At 43.0% G+C, this 17,141-nt stretch overlaps 2 protein-coding genes across 18 annotated transcripts in view; one reads left to right on the top strand and one right to left on the bottom strand.

Moving 5' to 3' along the window:
- Nucleotides 1-17,141, bottom strand: part of KIF2A (kinesin family member 2A) — a 289,833-nt gene that overhangs the window by 45,620 nt on the left and 227,072 nt on the right. The window lies entirely within an intron of this gene.
- The window catches only part of PSD3 (pleckstrin and Sec7 domain containing 3), a 140,678-nt gene that overhangs the window by 114,027 nt on the left and 9,510 nt on the right, over nucleotides 1-17,141 (top strand). For all 17 annotated transcript variants that reach the window (XM_071730611.1, XM_071730609.1, XM_071730605.1 and 14 more), the window contains 3 exons: nucleotides 7,151-7,308; nucleotides 8,174-8,318; nucleotides 11,605-11,748. In XM_071730611.1, coding sequence (XP_071586712.1) covers nucleotides 7,151-7,308; nucleotides 8,174-8,318; nucleotides 11,605-11,748 — 447 coding nt within the window. The remainder of the gene's footprint in view (nucleotides 1-7,150; nucleotides 7,309-8,173; nucleotides 8,319-11,604; nucleotides 11,749-17,141) is intronic.

The raw sequence follows: 17,141 nt of genomic DNA, 5'->3' as shown, positions 1-17,141 counted from the left end.
TGAGGAGGGATTAATAAGCTTTGGAAAGAAAGAAATGGAGATGCTGGCTATTTTATTTGTCACTGGCATATTAGTTTAAAATGCTTTCTGTTTGGCAAAATGTGGAGATGCTGATGTAGCATGCAACTTTTCTACAGAATATTTCTCTCCCTGCTCTCACCCTCAGTCCTTTGGAGAGCAAGAGAGTAATTTCACATCTGACTGCATCTTTGCAAAATGAAGTGCATTGCTGGAGTTCTTACTCTTATTTGTTTGTTACTTGTGTGTCTTGCACTTGAATTCAGTGATTGCAGTGACTGCATTTACTCCACGAAGGTGCACTCTCCCACCTGGTCCTGAAGACGCTCGCATGGAAGCCATCTTAATGTAGTAGAATTCTAGGCAAGACTTCTACTTTGGTTCTGTAAAAGGTTGACAGAGGGTCCTCATGGGAAGTGACTCATTGCAGAGTAATCACAGAACTGGCATGGTTGGAAAAGACCTCTAAGATCACTGTGTCCAACCGCCAACCTCCCCACCCCCCCAATAAAATAAGATATATTTACTGGACACCAGACCAGCAGAGCCAAGCAGATGAGGCCCTCAACAGGCAGATAGAAGAAGCTTCTCCTTCACAGGCCCTGGTTCTTTTGGATGATTTCAGCCACTGTGATATCTGCTGGAGGGACAACACAGCAAGGCATCAGCAATTCAGGGTGTTCCTGGAATCCATAGAGATATCTTCCTCCTCCAAATGGTAGAGGAATCAACAAGAAACAATGCTATGCTGGACCTTGTTCTCACCAACAGAGAAGGCTGGTGACCAATGTGAGGCTCAGGGACAACCTTGGCTGCAGTGATCATGAAGTACTTGAATTTAAAATCTTCAGGGCATCTAGGAAGATGTATTCCAAGCTTACAACCCTGGACTTCAGGCATGCAGACTTTGATCGCTTCAGGGATCTGCTGGCCAAAGTACTGTGGGACGAAGACCTAGAGGGAAATATGCTAGGAAAGGTGCTAGGAGACCTGTATGGATGAACAATGATCTCCTGGCCACACTATCACACAAGAAGAAACTACAAGGAATGGAAGAAAGGACATCTAGAATGGGGGACATATAAGGAAGCTGTCCAAGCAGTCACAGAAGACAATAGCAAGGACTGGAAGGAAGAACTGACCATTGTAAGTGAAGATAAGGATCGTGACCATCTGAAGAACCTGAAAGTGCACAAGTCCATAGGATCTGGTGGGATACATCCATGGGTAGTGAGGGAGCTGGTGGATGTGGTTCCTAAACCACTGTCTATTGTATTTCAAAAGTCATGGCAGTCCCCACTGCCTGGAGAAGGGGAGACATAACTCCCATTTTCAAAAAGGGGAAGAAAGAAGATCCAGGGAACTACAGGCTGGTCAGTCTCACCTCTGTGACAAGTAAGATCATGGAGCAGATCCTCCTGGAGGCACTGCTGAAGCATAAGAATAATGAAGAGGTGACAGTCAACATGGCTTCACCAAGGGCAAATAATCCCTGACAAATCTTGTGGCCTTCTATGAAAAGGTCACAACATCAATAGACAAGGGTAGAGCAACTGGCATCGTTTACCTGGACCTGAGCAAAGCCTTTGAGACAGTCCTGCATGACATCATGGCCTCCAAGCTGGTAAAACATGGGTTTGATGTATGGATAAAGAACTGGCTTGATGGCCTCACCCAAAGAGTGGCTGTCAACAGGTTAATGTCCAAGTGGAGTCCCTCAAGGATCAGTATTGAGACTGGTCCTGTTTAACACCTTTGTAAGTGACATGGATGGTGTCATTGAGCGCACTCGCAGCAAGTTTGCTGATGACACCAAACTGTGTGATGCAGCTGACACACTGGAGGGAAGGGATGCCATCTAGATGGACCTTGACAGGCTGGAGAGGTGGGCCCATGCCAGCCTCATGAAGTTCAACAAGACCAAGTGCAAGGTCCAGCATCTGGGTCAAGACAATCCCAAGCACCAGTACAGGCTGTGCAGTGGCTGGCTTGAGAGCAGCCCTGAGGAAAAGGACTTGGGGGTGCTGGTGGATGAGAAGTTCAACATGCAGCCCTGAAAGCCAACCAGATCCTTGGCTGTATCAAGAGACATGTGGCCAGGAGGTCGAAGGAGGTGATTTCTCCCCCTTCTACTCTGATTCTGTGAGACTACACCTGGAGTACTGTGCCCGCTTCTGGAGCCCCTTTTACAGGAGAACCATGGACAGGCTGGAGCATATCCAGAAAAGGGCCATGAGGCTGATCAGAAGGCTGGAGCACCTCTTGTATGAAGAGAGACGGAGAGTGTTGGGGTTATTCAGTCTGGAGGGGAGAAGGCTCCGAGGAGACCTTTGGTGAAGAAATTTTTAGGATGTCAGGTAGTGATAGGACTAGGGGGAAGGGATTCAAACTAGAGGAGGGTAGATGATTTAGATTTAGATTTAGATTTAGATTTAGATTTAATTTAGATTTAGATTTAGATTTAGATTTAGATTTAGATTTAGATTTAGATTTAGATTTAGATTTAGATTTAGATTTAGATTTAGATTTAGATTTAGATTTAGATTTAGATTTAGATTTAGATTTAATTAGGAAGAAGTTCTTCACCATGAGGGTGGTGAGACACTGGAACAGGTTGCCCAGAAAGGTGGTGGAAGCCCCATGCCCTGGTGGTGAAAGGTGGTGGAAGTTTTTAAGGCCAGGCTGGATGGGGCTCTCAGAAACCTGATCTAGTGGGAGGTGTGCCTGCCCATGGCAGGGGGGTTGGAGCTTAGATGATCTTTAAGGTCCTTCCAACCCTTAAAATTCTGTATCTGTATCACCATGCTCACTAGAGTATGTCCTGAAGTGCCCCGTCCACACAGTTTTTAAATACTTCCAGGGCTGGTGACTCCACCACCTCACTGGGCAGCCCATTTCAGAACCTGACTACTCAGTAAAGAAATTCTTCCTCACATCTAGTCTAAATCTCCCCTGCTGCAATTCCAGGCCATTTCCTCTAGTCCTATCATTGTTCACTTGAGAAAAAAGGACAGCACCCACCTCCCTGCAGGGAGCTGGGTGCTACCTCTTTCAGGTAGTTGTAGAGAGCAATAAGGTCTCTCAGCCTCCTAGCGGGGCAGCTATGAGCCTCTCCAGCATGTCTCTGGCCCTGCGTAACCACAGTGCCTCATGCTGCTGCTGTGAAACACCCTCTGATTACTCCTAAGGTCCAGAAGGGCATCACTTCAGCCCTGTAACAAACTTTGCTCTGCTAAGGATGTAGTATTGCAGAATGTATGAGTGCCAGGCTTTTAAAATACACTGCTAATTCAGGCAGTCATAATAAAAGTTGCTGAGCTTTTGTGTCCTTTTACAGTATACTGGGAGACTAAAATTATCCTAAGTTTACAAACTTCAGGAGCATTTTATATGTGGTGTTTATAACATTTCTTTGTAGAAATGAATAGCTCTGGCAAAAGTCATGTTCAAAGGATTTCTTTGTATCTGTTTGCCTTTTGACTTGATTACAGAGTGCTGTAGAGCAGGTTGCACACACACATTTTCCCTTTTTCTCTTGGTATCTATATATTATCTATAGGTTATCTCTATATATTGGACAGATGACATCTGTGGTGATTGTTTCATTACACTGAGTTCTATCCATGCAGTGGAGAGAGAAATCTGTTCTAGGTGCTGTAAACACGCATGCCAACCTCTGCACTCCTGTGTTTACTGTAATTCAGATGTTCCCTCAAGACAGTATTTTAATATAAATATTAATTGATTTTAGCAGCTGTGATTCCCCCAGTGAGCAGTGTGATCCCAGTTCTGGGATTTGGTTTTCATACCGGTCCAGTTCTCCCTGTTTTGATGTCAAAGTCCATGTGTGAGAGTGGTTTGTAAATGGTGGTCACTTGAGATTTATTGGGGAATTTATCTGGACATTCTTGTCTCTGTGCATTCATTTTATATTTATTTTTCTCCGCTGGAACTGGTCCAGCACTGATTCCTATGCTACATATTATTTTATTTTTAACTGAGTGATTTAAGAGAGAGATCGTTGCTGAGTTAGTGAGCACAGAGGCCACTGGATGAGTGTTTGCAATTAGCCAATGAAATATAACTGCACTGTATTATATAAAATGGGAAGTTTGACATGTTGGGGATCTTGGCCCTGTCTCTCAACATCCTCAAGACAAGGATTTCCTACCCTCTGTTCATTGCAAAAAGAAATTGTAAAGTAGGAGCTTGATAGAATGTCTGTTCACTGGACTGACATGGGATGTGATGTGCATACAGAAGAGAGGTTTATAAGGACAGAATGTAGGCTGACCTCACTTCCTTGCTAGAAGTTGCTTCTGCTCAAGCAGTGAAGACCATGGACCTTGGTGTTTTGTTTGGACTCTTCTGTGAGGTTTGTGACATCTTTACTCTTTGATGAGGCACTTCAGTCTTGCTCAGTTTGCAGTATTTTTATGTAACTTTTCTCTACCAAAATATATTTTTTAAAAGAGTGAAAGGCCAGAATGATGTAAAGTGTTCAGTAACAAGACTTTCTGGAAGAGAATTTTGCAGCAGTCACATGCAGCTGAGAAGAGACACCTACCCACGGTGCACTGGCTGAATAAAAGCCAAATGCCATTCTCTGGACTATCAAAAACAGATTTAGAAACATGCTGACTCCGGGTCAATGGGACATGGGAAAGTCATTCTCTTGGAGTCTGAGAGGATGAATTTAGCATATCATTGTGTTGTGTGCAGCACTCACATCAGCCTTCAGTTGGCAGAAACATCACAGTTCCTTTCTGGCTTCTCATATATTTCTTGCCACTGTCTTCGTCTGACATTAGTGAGCTGCCTTCCATTTCAGCTCAGCCTCCATGCTAACACAAGCACATCAGGGCACATGCTGTCCTTGATAGCACAGGAACTACAGGTGTTCCTTCTCCCATAGCATTTGCTGCCAGTTGAAAAGACTTGGAGGCTGTAAGGAGGAATTTTGACAGTACATTCACTTACTTCCAGCTTTCTCTGAGGCTGGCCAACTATGTGGAGACCTTTCCGGTATGCTGATCAGTGCCTTTAGAGAAGCTAGCAGAGTCCCAGCTGTCAAACTAGATTGCAGCCATCTGTTCTGATGGGATTAGCAGGGATTATTGTGAAGTTTACAGCCAGGACTATTTCTGGGACTGACCAAATGTGGAGTTCTTCTGGAACAGGATTAGTCACCAGAGCAGGTTGTGGACATTGGATACCTCTGTAGAGGAAGCTGGGAAGGGACAGGCAAGGTGATACCTTGCACTGTCTCTAGGCACTTACTTGAGGAAGGCCAGCATATCATGTTTCTGAGGCCTGTCTTTCATCCCCCTGAAGCTTTCCAAGTCTCCCTGGACAGTGGCACCAGTAATTTTCCCCAAATCTACCATCAACTAAATCAACTTCTAAATCTAAATCAACTTCTGAACATGTGAAGGACAGGCCTTGACCTGAGGTCTTGCTTCTTCCATTTTCAGTATGGTGCCGGGGCAGACACTGGACAGCCTCCAGTTCTTGTCCTTCAGCTAGGGACTTTCCCAGGTCTTTCTTGAAGAATGTTTAGAGAGTGCTCTGACTGGGAACAGGCAAAGTGCATCATGATGTAGAGATCCCTCAAAAGCTTGCTGGTACTTCAGACGAGAGGAATGACATTTGGCTTCGCTCACAGACAGATCCCGGAAATCCCAGATTATAGGTTGCAGGCTACCCTTTGGTCATCTGTGTAGCCACACTCAACCTTTCCACTTAGGCTTGCCAGATCTGTGGTGGGTTGTGCCCTTGTCTGACCACAAGCAGAGATGGTCATTAGTATTGATTAGCTGAGTCTCCTGAAGTGAAGTGTCTTGAGCAGCACCAACTCTGGGCCTGCACTATCTGAACCTCTTTGAGAAACATGAGTTGTGGCAGAGGAACAGGACACTTTCTCTTCCCTTTCGAGAGGTGGTCACCACAGCTGGTGATTCCCCATCCAGTGAAAATCATCCTGGAGAGCCCTCATCAAACCCAGCCTGGCTGAGATCACAGATACCTTCAGCAGTGGTGTAGTTGCCTCTGGCTGGAACCCTGGTCTGTGTGCTGCCAAATAACCCTGTAAACCAGTTCACACACATTAACCACCTCTTCTCCAGGGTGGATGCTTCTCTGGGTGTTTAAGCTAGTGCTGTCCCTCACATGCTCTGCAGCCTGCCCTCTTGTTGCCTGCTAAACTTCATCTCCTAATTCTTGTGTTCAAGTGAAGAGATCAACAGTTGTCATACCTGCATGGAATTACTCCTCTGTCTTGCAGCCATCACACTACCTCCCTTGGTGGTTGTTTCAGATCAGATTGATCTATGCGATGTACTAAGGGGGAGAAATGGAGTCAGTTGCAGACTGATTTGACCTCTCCTTCAGAAACTGGGTATGCAGCATTGCTGGCAAGTGACTTTTCTGTTAAAGAGCTCTTGGCTTTCCCAAGACAATGGTCAGGTGGGCTTTAAACTGAATTTATGGCTACCCTGTGATTGTGCCCCCATCCAGCATCTGTCACTCAGAAGGTCAAGGATAGCTCTCAGGATTCTGCTTGAAATACAGAGGAGTTTGACTCCCTGCTTTTGTCATTTGGTGTGAGGAATGGTACTGCTATGTCAAAAACCTGGATGGTGCTGTGCTTGCCATTTGGAGACCTTGACCAGGGAGACTTAAAATAGGTTGCTATATCTGATTTGTGGAGACTGATAAGGAGGCTTCTGAACTGTGTGAAGGCCTGCCTGGGAGAACATACAGACGTAGTTGTTTAAGAAAAATGAAAATTGAGCTGTGGAGGCTAAGAACGCAAGCAGGAACAAGCATCTGAGCAATGGAGGTGGAGAACTGGCTATGAAGTGAAGAAAAGTAGTCCACATCTGTTTAGACAGTCAAATACTCCATGTGTACCCCTCTTCCTATCAAACAGATAGTGGAACTGCTAGAGAATGAAAGAGGAAGGAAAAGATGCTAAAGGTAGTAGAATCCACAAGTGCTCAAATCAGGTTGCATTCAGTTGTTATATTTTAATACTATTCATGGCTATGAAACAAGTTTTTTCCTGAGGTTAAGGAAAACAGAGTTGCACATGGAGAAATAAGATGCCATTTCTCCCTGTTAACTCTTGCAGGATGAATATAAGCCAGAAAAGGCTTTGTCAGAGGAAGATCTGAAGAACGCAGTTAGTGTGCATCATGCACTGGCATCTAAGGCAACAGACTATGAGAAGAAACCCAATGTCCTCAAGCTTAAAACAGCAGATTGGAGAGTCCTACTTTTCCAAGCCCAGTAAGTTCTTCCTTCTGATTTGTACCTGTCATTGATGAAGGAAAGCAGTGCTGAAGGAGGGGTAAATTCATGGCTGAACTGGTTAAAGCAATGACTTAAGAGGTTCAGTCTGTTTATTTGGTCAGAAATAGGATTAAGTAGTGATTTGATTAGAGTGCACAATTAGTTCATGAGAAAGAAACATCAGGTTTTTGAAGGCTTTTTAATCTAGCTGAGAAAAGCATAACTTCAGCTGGAAGAAATTCAATTTGGAAACAAGGCACATGCTTTTAATGGTCAGGGTGATTAATCATTGAAACAAATGAACAAAGCTAGTCTTGGACTGTCAGTCTCCTGATGTCATCAGGTCCTAGTTGGATGTCTTTCTACAGTGCATACTTTTGTCAGAAACAAAGCAAGTACTTAATGCAAGAATAATTTGATTAAATTTTTCAGACTGCGATATCCTGACAGAACAGATGACCTGCCTTTTGCTGCTGACATTAAAAACCTGTGCATCAATCTTCTGCACAAGCCCTTTTCTACTCAGGTCCATGTGAAATGTCCTAGAGATCTCTGGGGTCCAATACAGTTGAAAGCTTAGGATGTATGTCTGAATGAGGGTGTTGGTTGGCTCTGTTGCCTATGTGATTTGGGTTGGATTAGGAAATGGTGTGTGCTAGGGTGAGCTATGGACCTAATCACGAACTAGCCCGTGATTGAGATACCATACACTATCTGCTTGCAAAGATAGACCAGAAGATAGAGCAGATGCTAAGACTTGCTCAGTTCTGATAATTCTTGCTTTTAAAATGTCATTAAAAGGATGGGAAAGAGGTAGAGGAGGATGAATCAACGTCTGCTTAATATGTGGTTTTTTCCCCAGGAGCCAAGAAGAAATGCATACCTGGATCAACAAGATTAACTGTGTAGCTGCTGTCTTCTCTGCACCACCATTTCCAGCAGCAATTGGCTCTCAGAAGAAGTTCAGTCGCCCACTGCTGCCAGCCACCACAACAAAGCTATCTCAGGTAAGATGTTTTTATAGAGAGAGTAGGTGATGTAATTTCTCTGGCTGGCTGGAGACCAGGCTGTGGTCCCTGGCATTGTTCTGTGGCTGTTGCCACTAGCATTCCTAGGAGACAGAGGCTTGCATGGTAAATCTTTGCCTGTTTCCTGGTGGAGATTTAAAGTGGGGAGAGAAAAGGAGCAGTCTTGGATGTAATTTATATTTTTGAAGAAAAAAAGCAATCACCAGTGCCAGATACAGAATTTTCATCCTGTAGTTATGGCTCTGCAGAGCCAGGACATTTCACATATTGTCTGACTGCTGGGTTTTTTTTTAATTTGAGTGTTTATTGCTACTCATTTCAGAAGAAATGGACACACGCCTGATCTTTGACTTATTGGGGTTATAAAAGGTGGGAGCTGATGCATCAGGCAAGCATCAATTATATTTCTCCTACAATACTTTTGTAGACTACCAACCCTTTCCAGCTCAGGGATTTCCTCTTCAATGTATATTTATAAAGTGCTCCACACTTGAATATCTTTGATCTCCCCTTTAGATCACAAAAGCCTTTAGCATCCACAACATCCTGTGGCAGGGAAGTTCACCACTCTGCTGCTTCTTGTGTGGAAAAACACCTATTTCTGCTTGTTTCCAACTGGATATGTGTGATGTGTGTGCCCATACATCTGTGTAGAACCACAGAATGGGTTTGGTTGGAAGGAACCTTAAAGATCATCTAGTTCCATCCACCCTACATGGGCAGAGGGTGTACTTTGGGAGCTGTGACGCATGCCGGCAATTTCTCTGCCACTGCAGAAACACAAGATTTATTGTATTGATTGGTTTGAGCAGTAGAGGTGATAGATCCCAATCCTAGGTGTATACACCTACAGGAGTTTTATAGTACTTTAAAGTTTTCTACCCATGCTGAATTGCTTTAGTGCATTTTTTCACCATCTTCATAATGTAGCACCACTCCTTAGAAACCACTGTCTCATCACCTGCACTTCTCTAAGGGTGTGTTTTTTAATGTCACCCCTGCTTTTTTCCCTGTCTGTGTCAGTAGCCATTTTTCTTACAATATGGTGGCCGACTTTCCATCTTCTATTCTGGGTTAAAATTTAAAGCATGCTTCATACAGAATAATACCACTTATCTCATCCTTGTGGTTTTATCCTTTGCTCATGCATTTTTAAAAAATACTTTATGTAGCTTCTGTAGTTTACCTCTAGTCACCAAAAAAAATCTTTAATCATCACTGTTCTATGCGATTGTTCAGTCTAGCACATTGTTTCTGTGCAATCTGGAAAGGAAAAAAAAATAGAACACAGCCCTGTGGTTTGTGTCATGAAGAAGAGGAGACATGAAAAGTGAATAAGATAAGCTGTTTTAGCTAAAAGCAGAAGAATGTTAAGTGTTCAAAGGAGGTAAGTTCAAAGGCAAGCAGAATCATGTCTGCTTTTATCTGTCAGTATGAAAAAGCTGCCAGCAGGCTGCCTCTCGTTTGGCAGGCAAAAAACCACAAATTGTCAAATCCCTGTAGAAGTTGTTCAGGATTTTGTGGGCTGAATCATGATAGTTGGTATATCTTCAAAGGGCCTGTTCTTGGTCAGGCAGAAGTTGGGATGCATCGAGAACATAACATGGGCAAGGGCGAGGGGTTGGACCTGATGAGTTTTGCAAGATTGTTATATCACATTTGCTTTCAAAAGCAGATTGTTGGCTGATCTTGGTTAGTCCAACCAAGGAGGGATGTGACAAAGCTATATATAAAGGAACAACCGGTCTAAAAAAGATCTGCTAGGGGTTTTTTGGGTTGTTTGGTTGGTTTTTTTTTGGTTGATTTTTTTTTTTTTTTTTTTTTTTTTTTTTGATAATGTGCATGCACACACAAAAGCTCCAAAGGGCTACTGCCCTGGAAATTACAAGTGCCAAATTAATAGCTGCTCAAAGACCTCCTGTCATCAGGACATAGAACTCATGCACCAGGATGTCACTAGGACCAGGGATTCAGCACAACATAAAGAGTGATTGGGCACTAGTAGAGAGAGCGAGAAGATCCAGGTAGTTACTAACAGCAACAAGAATTTTTAGCAGCCAGTAGCATGTGTTTTGAGCCCTACAATGTATAGGCAGAGTCATATTATCCCATATGTTTCTTTATTCAGTTCTCCTGCAAAACCACAAGATCAGCTGGGGCTCAACTATCATCCTCTGTTGAAAATTTCCCCCATTCTGCTCTTTTCTGCAGCCCCAGTTCAATGAGCTGAGAAGCTCAGTCTCTAGTGTGATTCTGTGCAGTGCAGGCATGTTTGAGCTAGTCTTGAATCTTCAAGCTGCACAGCCTGGGGATAACTGCTGCCAGCTATCCCTTCCTTTGAGGCTAGATATATCTGTAGGAGCTGAGCTGAGTACTACCTGATACTATGGTTCTGGCTAAGTCACTGAAATCTACATGCTCATGTCCGAATTTTAGACTCACCTAATTGAAACCTAATTTCAGATCCAAGACTTAAAGCAGACAGAAGGCCATTCTGCAGGATCTGGAAACCCTTTGAGCTGAGGGAAGGTTAGCTAACAGATGGACTGGAGGAAGTGAGTGGGCTTGGGATTATGATAAAAGAAATTGCCTAGAAAGGGAGATCAGCAGCTCCTCATTCTCTCCAACTGTGCAGTGAGATAAAAGCTGGTAGCAGCTTTGCAAAATTAGATTTGTTTGGGGGATTGGACAGGTTTTCCTCTTCTGGATGTATTGTATTTTTCTAAAAAAGCGGAAACTGCAGGTCAGAGAGCATTTGCTAGTGCACAAATGGAAGGAAGGACTCTGACTCCAATGTTTGTTCTGTCCTCGAAGGAACTACTTTTACATTGCAAAGACCTGAGGCAGGGTCTTTGCTTGTCTCATTCTGCTCTTGGTCTGACTGCATACAATAGCTTTAATTAATTTGCAAAAAACAAATGTATTGGAGCAGAATTGTCATATTAACAGTAATGCTCTGCAGCAAGCTGTTTCCATTCCTCTCAGCAAGGCAAGGTATGTCAGGTTTGCTGTCCTTTCCGGTGGCATCTGTTAGCTGCTGTGTTTTTCTACAAACCTGGACACTTTGCTTGGGTGCCTTTGAGAGAACTAAGAGGGACAGAGCCCTGGTGTAACTGAACTTATCAATTTAATCTAATTAAAAATAAAGGGAAGAAAGAAACAAAAAAATCTACCTGGTATTATTGTACAGGGACATCTCTTTATTTTCCTTTGCTTATCAAATATTTTAGATTATGTCCCTTAAGTGCCTGTTGTGTTTCTGAAGGATGAACAACTGAAGTCCCATGAAGCTAAGCTGAAGCAGATCTCTACTGAGCTTGCTGAACATCGCTCCTATCCTCCTGACAGGAAGCTCAAAGGCAAGGAAGTAGATGATTACAAATTGAAGGACCACTATCTGGAGTTTGAGGTATGTATGGAAAACATTATGACTTGTACTTTTTGTGACTTGATGAGACAGCTGGTCTTGTAATTGGGGTACAATCCTAAAAAGTTCTGTATTTTTCACATTACTTCACCAGGGAATATGTCCTTGTTAGATATGTCACAGCAATCTCAGAAGCTGGAATGTGGCTCCTCTTACTGATAAGAACTACCTGTGACGTTAGCCATGAATTCTCATCTGTAAATTTGGAGGATAAAAATGTGATCCCGTGTCCTTGCCAGATGTATCTATTTGAAGAGATGATGAGGCTTTCAGGCAGGAACTATGTCCTGTTGTAAGACTATGTGTTGCCTTGTCTGTTAGCATACCAGTCTTTACAGAGTGATTGCATTCTGTGCTAATTGTTTCCCGTTGGTATGTTCTGAAGGAACTGCTCTTTTAAAATTATTATCATAGGCATGCTTCATCAGAGCCATTTGTGTAACAGGGAGGTAGATGTCAGGATGAGCAGAGAAATGCTAGAATTAAAAAGCATAGGAGCAATTTATGAATACTAGGCGTCTCTATTAGGAGATTGTTACAAGTATCTGACAGCAGCTTTTATCCATCATGGTGTATGCCACATTGTAGATCTAGGTGGGAGGAGATTGGCAACCCAGCAGATAGATCTAGGTGGGAGGAGATTGGCAACCCAGCAGATACCTGGTATTTTTCATGGATGAACCTTTGAGCTTTTTTGTGCAGAACTGCAAGTCAGTCTTCTGTCTGAAAGGATCTTACTCTAGACTAAAGTCACTTCATGGCAAAGAAAATACATAACCTGAAAAAGAGACAAAGCAGGAAAGTCAGAGACAATCAGATGAGATGCTGGAGGCAACAAAAGCATCCAGAAATAAAGCAAGTGTCACATGAGTTTCTTCTGGAAAATCTGTTTCTGCTTTTGGATTTGACTGGTTGTGTACTTCTGCTTTTGCAGAAGGTTGTAACTACTGCTTAGAGCTTGACTTTGCTGTAGCCTGGGGCTGCATTGCATACAGTGACCTTCAGATGCTTTGCACACGTTTTACTGCTAGTTTTTATAGGGAACACAGTAGGCCAGTTTGTTCTTCTGCATCCTATATACCTGAAATGACCTGACTAACAATCAAATGAGGAACTTGCTAGAAGGACTGGCAAGGAAAGTATACAAAACAGGAGAGACTATATAATCAGTGAAACAGAGCTGAAGTAAGGTGGTGGAATAGCTCACACGACTGAAGTGCCACCATAAATGGGTGCAGGCTTTTTAGAAAGGAAAGACAGGGATGGCAAGGAGGAGTCAGCCTTTACATGACTGAGTAACAGGCGCACATGTAACTTTGCCTGAGAAAGTATCATGACACAGCTTGAGACTTTGTGGGTCAGGATTAGCAGGCACACCAAGATGTGTGTTGTTGTGGTAGCTGTCTGCTAGTCATTTTCAAAAAAATTGGAAGAAACCTTGTGTTTGTATGCCCTGGTCCTCCTGGAGGACTTCAGCCACGCCTACGGCTGCTGGAGAGACAACACAACAAGTACAGGAAACTCAGGATGTTTCTGGAGTGCATTGATGACAAATTCTAGTATGTGTGACTGAGGAGCTGATAAGGAGAGGTTTATAAACTAGGAAGAACTTGTTGGGGATATGAGTCAGGGGTAACCTTCACAGCAGTGACCATGAGATGTTGGGCTTCATGATTCTGAAAGGAGAAGTCAAAGTGAAAAGGAGGATCACCAACACTGGACTTCAGAAGAGCTGACTTTGGCCTCTTTGGGGAGCTGCTAGGAAGAATCCTGTTAGATATAGCCTTGAGGGCTTTGGGAGAGTTGGTCAGTCTTCAAGGATCACCCCCCTTAAGCTTAAAAATGGTTAACCTGGCAAGCAAGAAACCAAGCTTGCTTCAAACAAGTTGCTTCTGGCAAAACTCCACCACCAAAAGGAAGTCTGTGGAAAGCAGTGGCAGGTTACACCATCCAAGCGTGTAGGATTCTGTTTAGGAAAGTCAAAGCTCATGTGGAACTGAGACTGGCAAAAGATGTGAAGGGCAAGAAGAAGGTATTCCACAGGTATATTAATTGCAGGACATCTGGCAAAAATGCAGACCTTGTTGAAGCCCATAATGGGATAGGGGATCTGGTCACAAAGAATAAGTTAAGGCCAAGATAATCAGTGTTTTCTTTGTCTGGGTCTCTTCTGGTAAGTCCAGCCTTTAGCAGTCATGAATATGTAAACCCAGTGAGAAAATCTAGAGCAAGAAGACTTACCCTGAGTAATGGATGATAAAGTTGGGGATTATTTAAACTGGACATACACAAGTCCAAGGTATATGATGGGATGCACCCATGAATGCTGAGGAAGCTGGGTGATGTCACTGCAAGACCACTCTTGACTACCTTTGAAAGGTCATGGTAGTCAGAGCTGAGGACCAAAGGTCTGAGGACTGAATGAAAGCAAATGTCATGCATGTCTCCAGGAAAAACAAGGAGAAAGTTTGCGGACCTACAGACTGGTCAACTGCTTCTCTGAAGGAAGATGATGGAGCAAATTCTGCTGAAAATCAATACCAAGATGATTGTGAAAATGATAACCTGTACAATGAGTTGTCTGTTGTGATGGATGAGGGAAGAGCAGTGGATGTTGTTTGTTCTTGACTTCTAGAAGGATTTTGTCATTATCTCCTTTAACATCCTCACAGAGAAGGTAATAAAGTGGACGACATGGAAGTTGACAGTAAGGTGTTTTGGAGAATGTCTGAACAATTGAGATCAAAGGGTTACAATCAATGGCACAACATCAGTTTTGAACACAGGATATACAGAGCAAGCCACACACATTTATTCTGTAGGGGTCTTCTGCAGCTTTGGAGAGCAAAGAGTTTCTTGGTTTGGGGTCCTTGACACAAAGTTTATTTTCTATCCCTTCTAGCAGCATGGTGAGATAGGATGAAATGTAGGCTGGAGCGTTAATTGATTCTAGAAAAACTGATGGAGAAGTAGACCACTGTGGGTCTTGCTGTGTTTTCTGTCAATATTATCATGGCAGTCATTAGAGTAATATTACTCAAGTACCCCAGTACAAAGTACCCCAGAACCAGTACAGCCCAGGAAACAAAGAATGTCTTATTCCCTAGTGAGAGCCTTGAACAGCAGTTGAACAGTGTAGCTCAGATACGTGATCAGCACTGGAAGAATGCTTGTCTAGGCAGACAAGTGATGGCACCCACTTCACTTTTGTGTGAGAGATGGTCATTGAAGTTACTGTCCAATACTGTGTTACCTTCTTGTCTTCACACTTGGCACAGATTTTGCAGGCCATGTTGAACTATAAATAGGTAGTTTAAAAAAAAATAAGGTGCGCTATATAAAAATCAAGGACTGCCAGGGGCAGACAGAAGCTGGTGATGGACCTTGCTGCATCAAAGCGAAAGGGCAAAAGGCAGGTGAGGCAGTATTTTTTACTTGGTTCTTTCAGGCTGAGCCTGGAGACCAGGTCAGAGGGCCATGCTGTTAAATCTCCAGAAGCACACCAAAAGGGTCTCTCTGAGTCCCAAAGAAAGCAACATAGTCCCAGAAAGAAAGAAAGCAACATAGTCCCAGAAAGAAAGACAGAGCTAGATTCCTTTTCTGTAGTTCTCATTATGCCTTTTTCTTCACCCACCAGCATTCCCTTCTTTCCTGTTCCTGGTGAAAGACAAGTGAGATGGTGTTTGCTTCTTGGAGTAGGTGAACCAGGAGATGCATGGTCATTTTTCAGGGAGGCAGCCAGAAGCATTTCTTTTTGCTGGTGCTTTTGCTTGTAGACAACAAGGAAGGAACATTTCTTCTAGTTGTCTGAGGAAGTACTGCTCCAGATTATGGTTGATCATTGCAGTAAATTTGTAGTTTGAGAGAGATATTTTGAGTGCTGTCGGGTGAGAGGTGAAGCCATAAATTTGACAGATGGCTAGCTGATCTCCTCTTTATTATGTGCATTCAGTCTTCAGAAATAATGTTGCAAAAGCATTTGGATGGTTTAACTTTGGTATTTTCAGTTTCTTTACAGAATTTTCCACGTTGCTTTATTTTAAGGAAAAATTTTCACCAGCGTTAATATCTAGCTTCAAATGTCAGGTTACTAAAAGAGCAAGTTTGTTGCAGTTGAAATCAAAATAGAACTTTCTAAATGCATTGCTTAATTGCAACATAGACCACGGCCCAACAAAGTCCAGGGGAAAATTGTAGATAGCATGCATACAGGGCAGAAACTGGTCCTGCATTTCCATTTGATTGCTGAGTCTTGCGATCCTGGTGGTTTAACAGTATGGCAATGAAGTCCCTCTCTCCATGGACTAACACGACAGTGGTCCCAGGATTAGACATTTAGCTTGACTTCTCTTTTGCAGAGGTGTCCCAGTCATTGTGGGATTAATGATGGGTTCTTGCTGTTTCTCCATTTCCTTTTTTATTGAATGACACATCTTACCTGCTTTATGTGTTTGTCTCTTGCATTGTGGTGCTGGAGCTCCAGATCTGGAATTGATAAGAATGCTTTTTTAATTTCATTTTTAGATGGATTCTTTTATGATACTCTGAGGTTTTGTTTATTCAAAGGACTCTTTGGAAAACCAGCCATGTTCTCTCCTTTTTTTTTTTTTTTTCCCTTTATATTCCATACTTAAAAGCTGCTACCAAGTTTTTTTTTACTTTCTGCCCTTGTGTAAGTATTATTATCATTTATTATTTTATTAAAAATTCTTCTTAAATGCTTTTTCCTTTTTTGGGAGCTTTCAGTGGTTTTGTCAGGGGAAGTTCATTAAATAAATCCCAGAAGGTAGGTCTGGCCTTGCAGAACATACTCTTACAGGATTGGTGGTGGCCAAGATGGTACAATCTGAGCTTAGGAGGACCCTGCTTTGGCTTCTCCCCCTGTGGACTAGGGAAGCAGGGTCTGCTTGCAGGAGTGGAAGGAAGCAGGGAGCCAAAAAGAACAGGATTTCTGTTGACCCCTAGTTTCTTGCCTTTTATCTCCATGCCTGCATGAGGCGCAGAACATCTCAAGCTGTGTGAGTATGGAACATGAGTTTGGGTGACTAAGGTCAGCAGGCTGTTGCTTGCAGTTGTTACTTAGGGGTCACCATGTGCTCAGACTAGCTGCAAGCTAATTCAGGAGAGCACTGGGATTTGTGTGCTGCAGAACTGAGTGCCTCTCATTGCACAGTACCTAGGTTCAACCTGCCTAAAATGCTTTTTGTACGATGTAATTTACACTAGCCACCACTGTTCATCAGGCACTGATGTTTGCATTCATATTAGACTCTTGGCTTTTAAGGCCAGCAGAAACCATTAAGTTACCCAGATGGTCTCTCAAATGCTTCTGCAGTATTTCTTCCAGGCTGATTAAGGCCTTTCTTTTCATTTTC

This window comes from Heliangelus exortis, chromosome Z (genome assembly GCF_036169615.1).
Source record: "Heliangelus exortis chromosome Z, bHelExo1.hap1, whole genome shotgun sequence".
NCBI lineage: Eukaryota > Metazoa > Chordata > Aves > Apodiformes > Trochilidae > Heliangelus > Heliangelus exortis.
The sequence above is the reverse complement of the archived record's forward strand: the minus strand, read 5'-3'. Positions and strand labels throughout refer to the sequence as shown.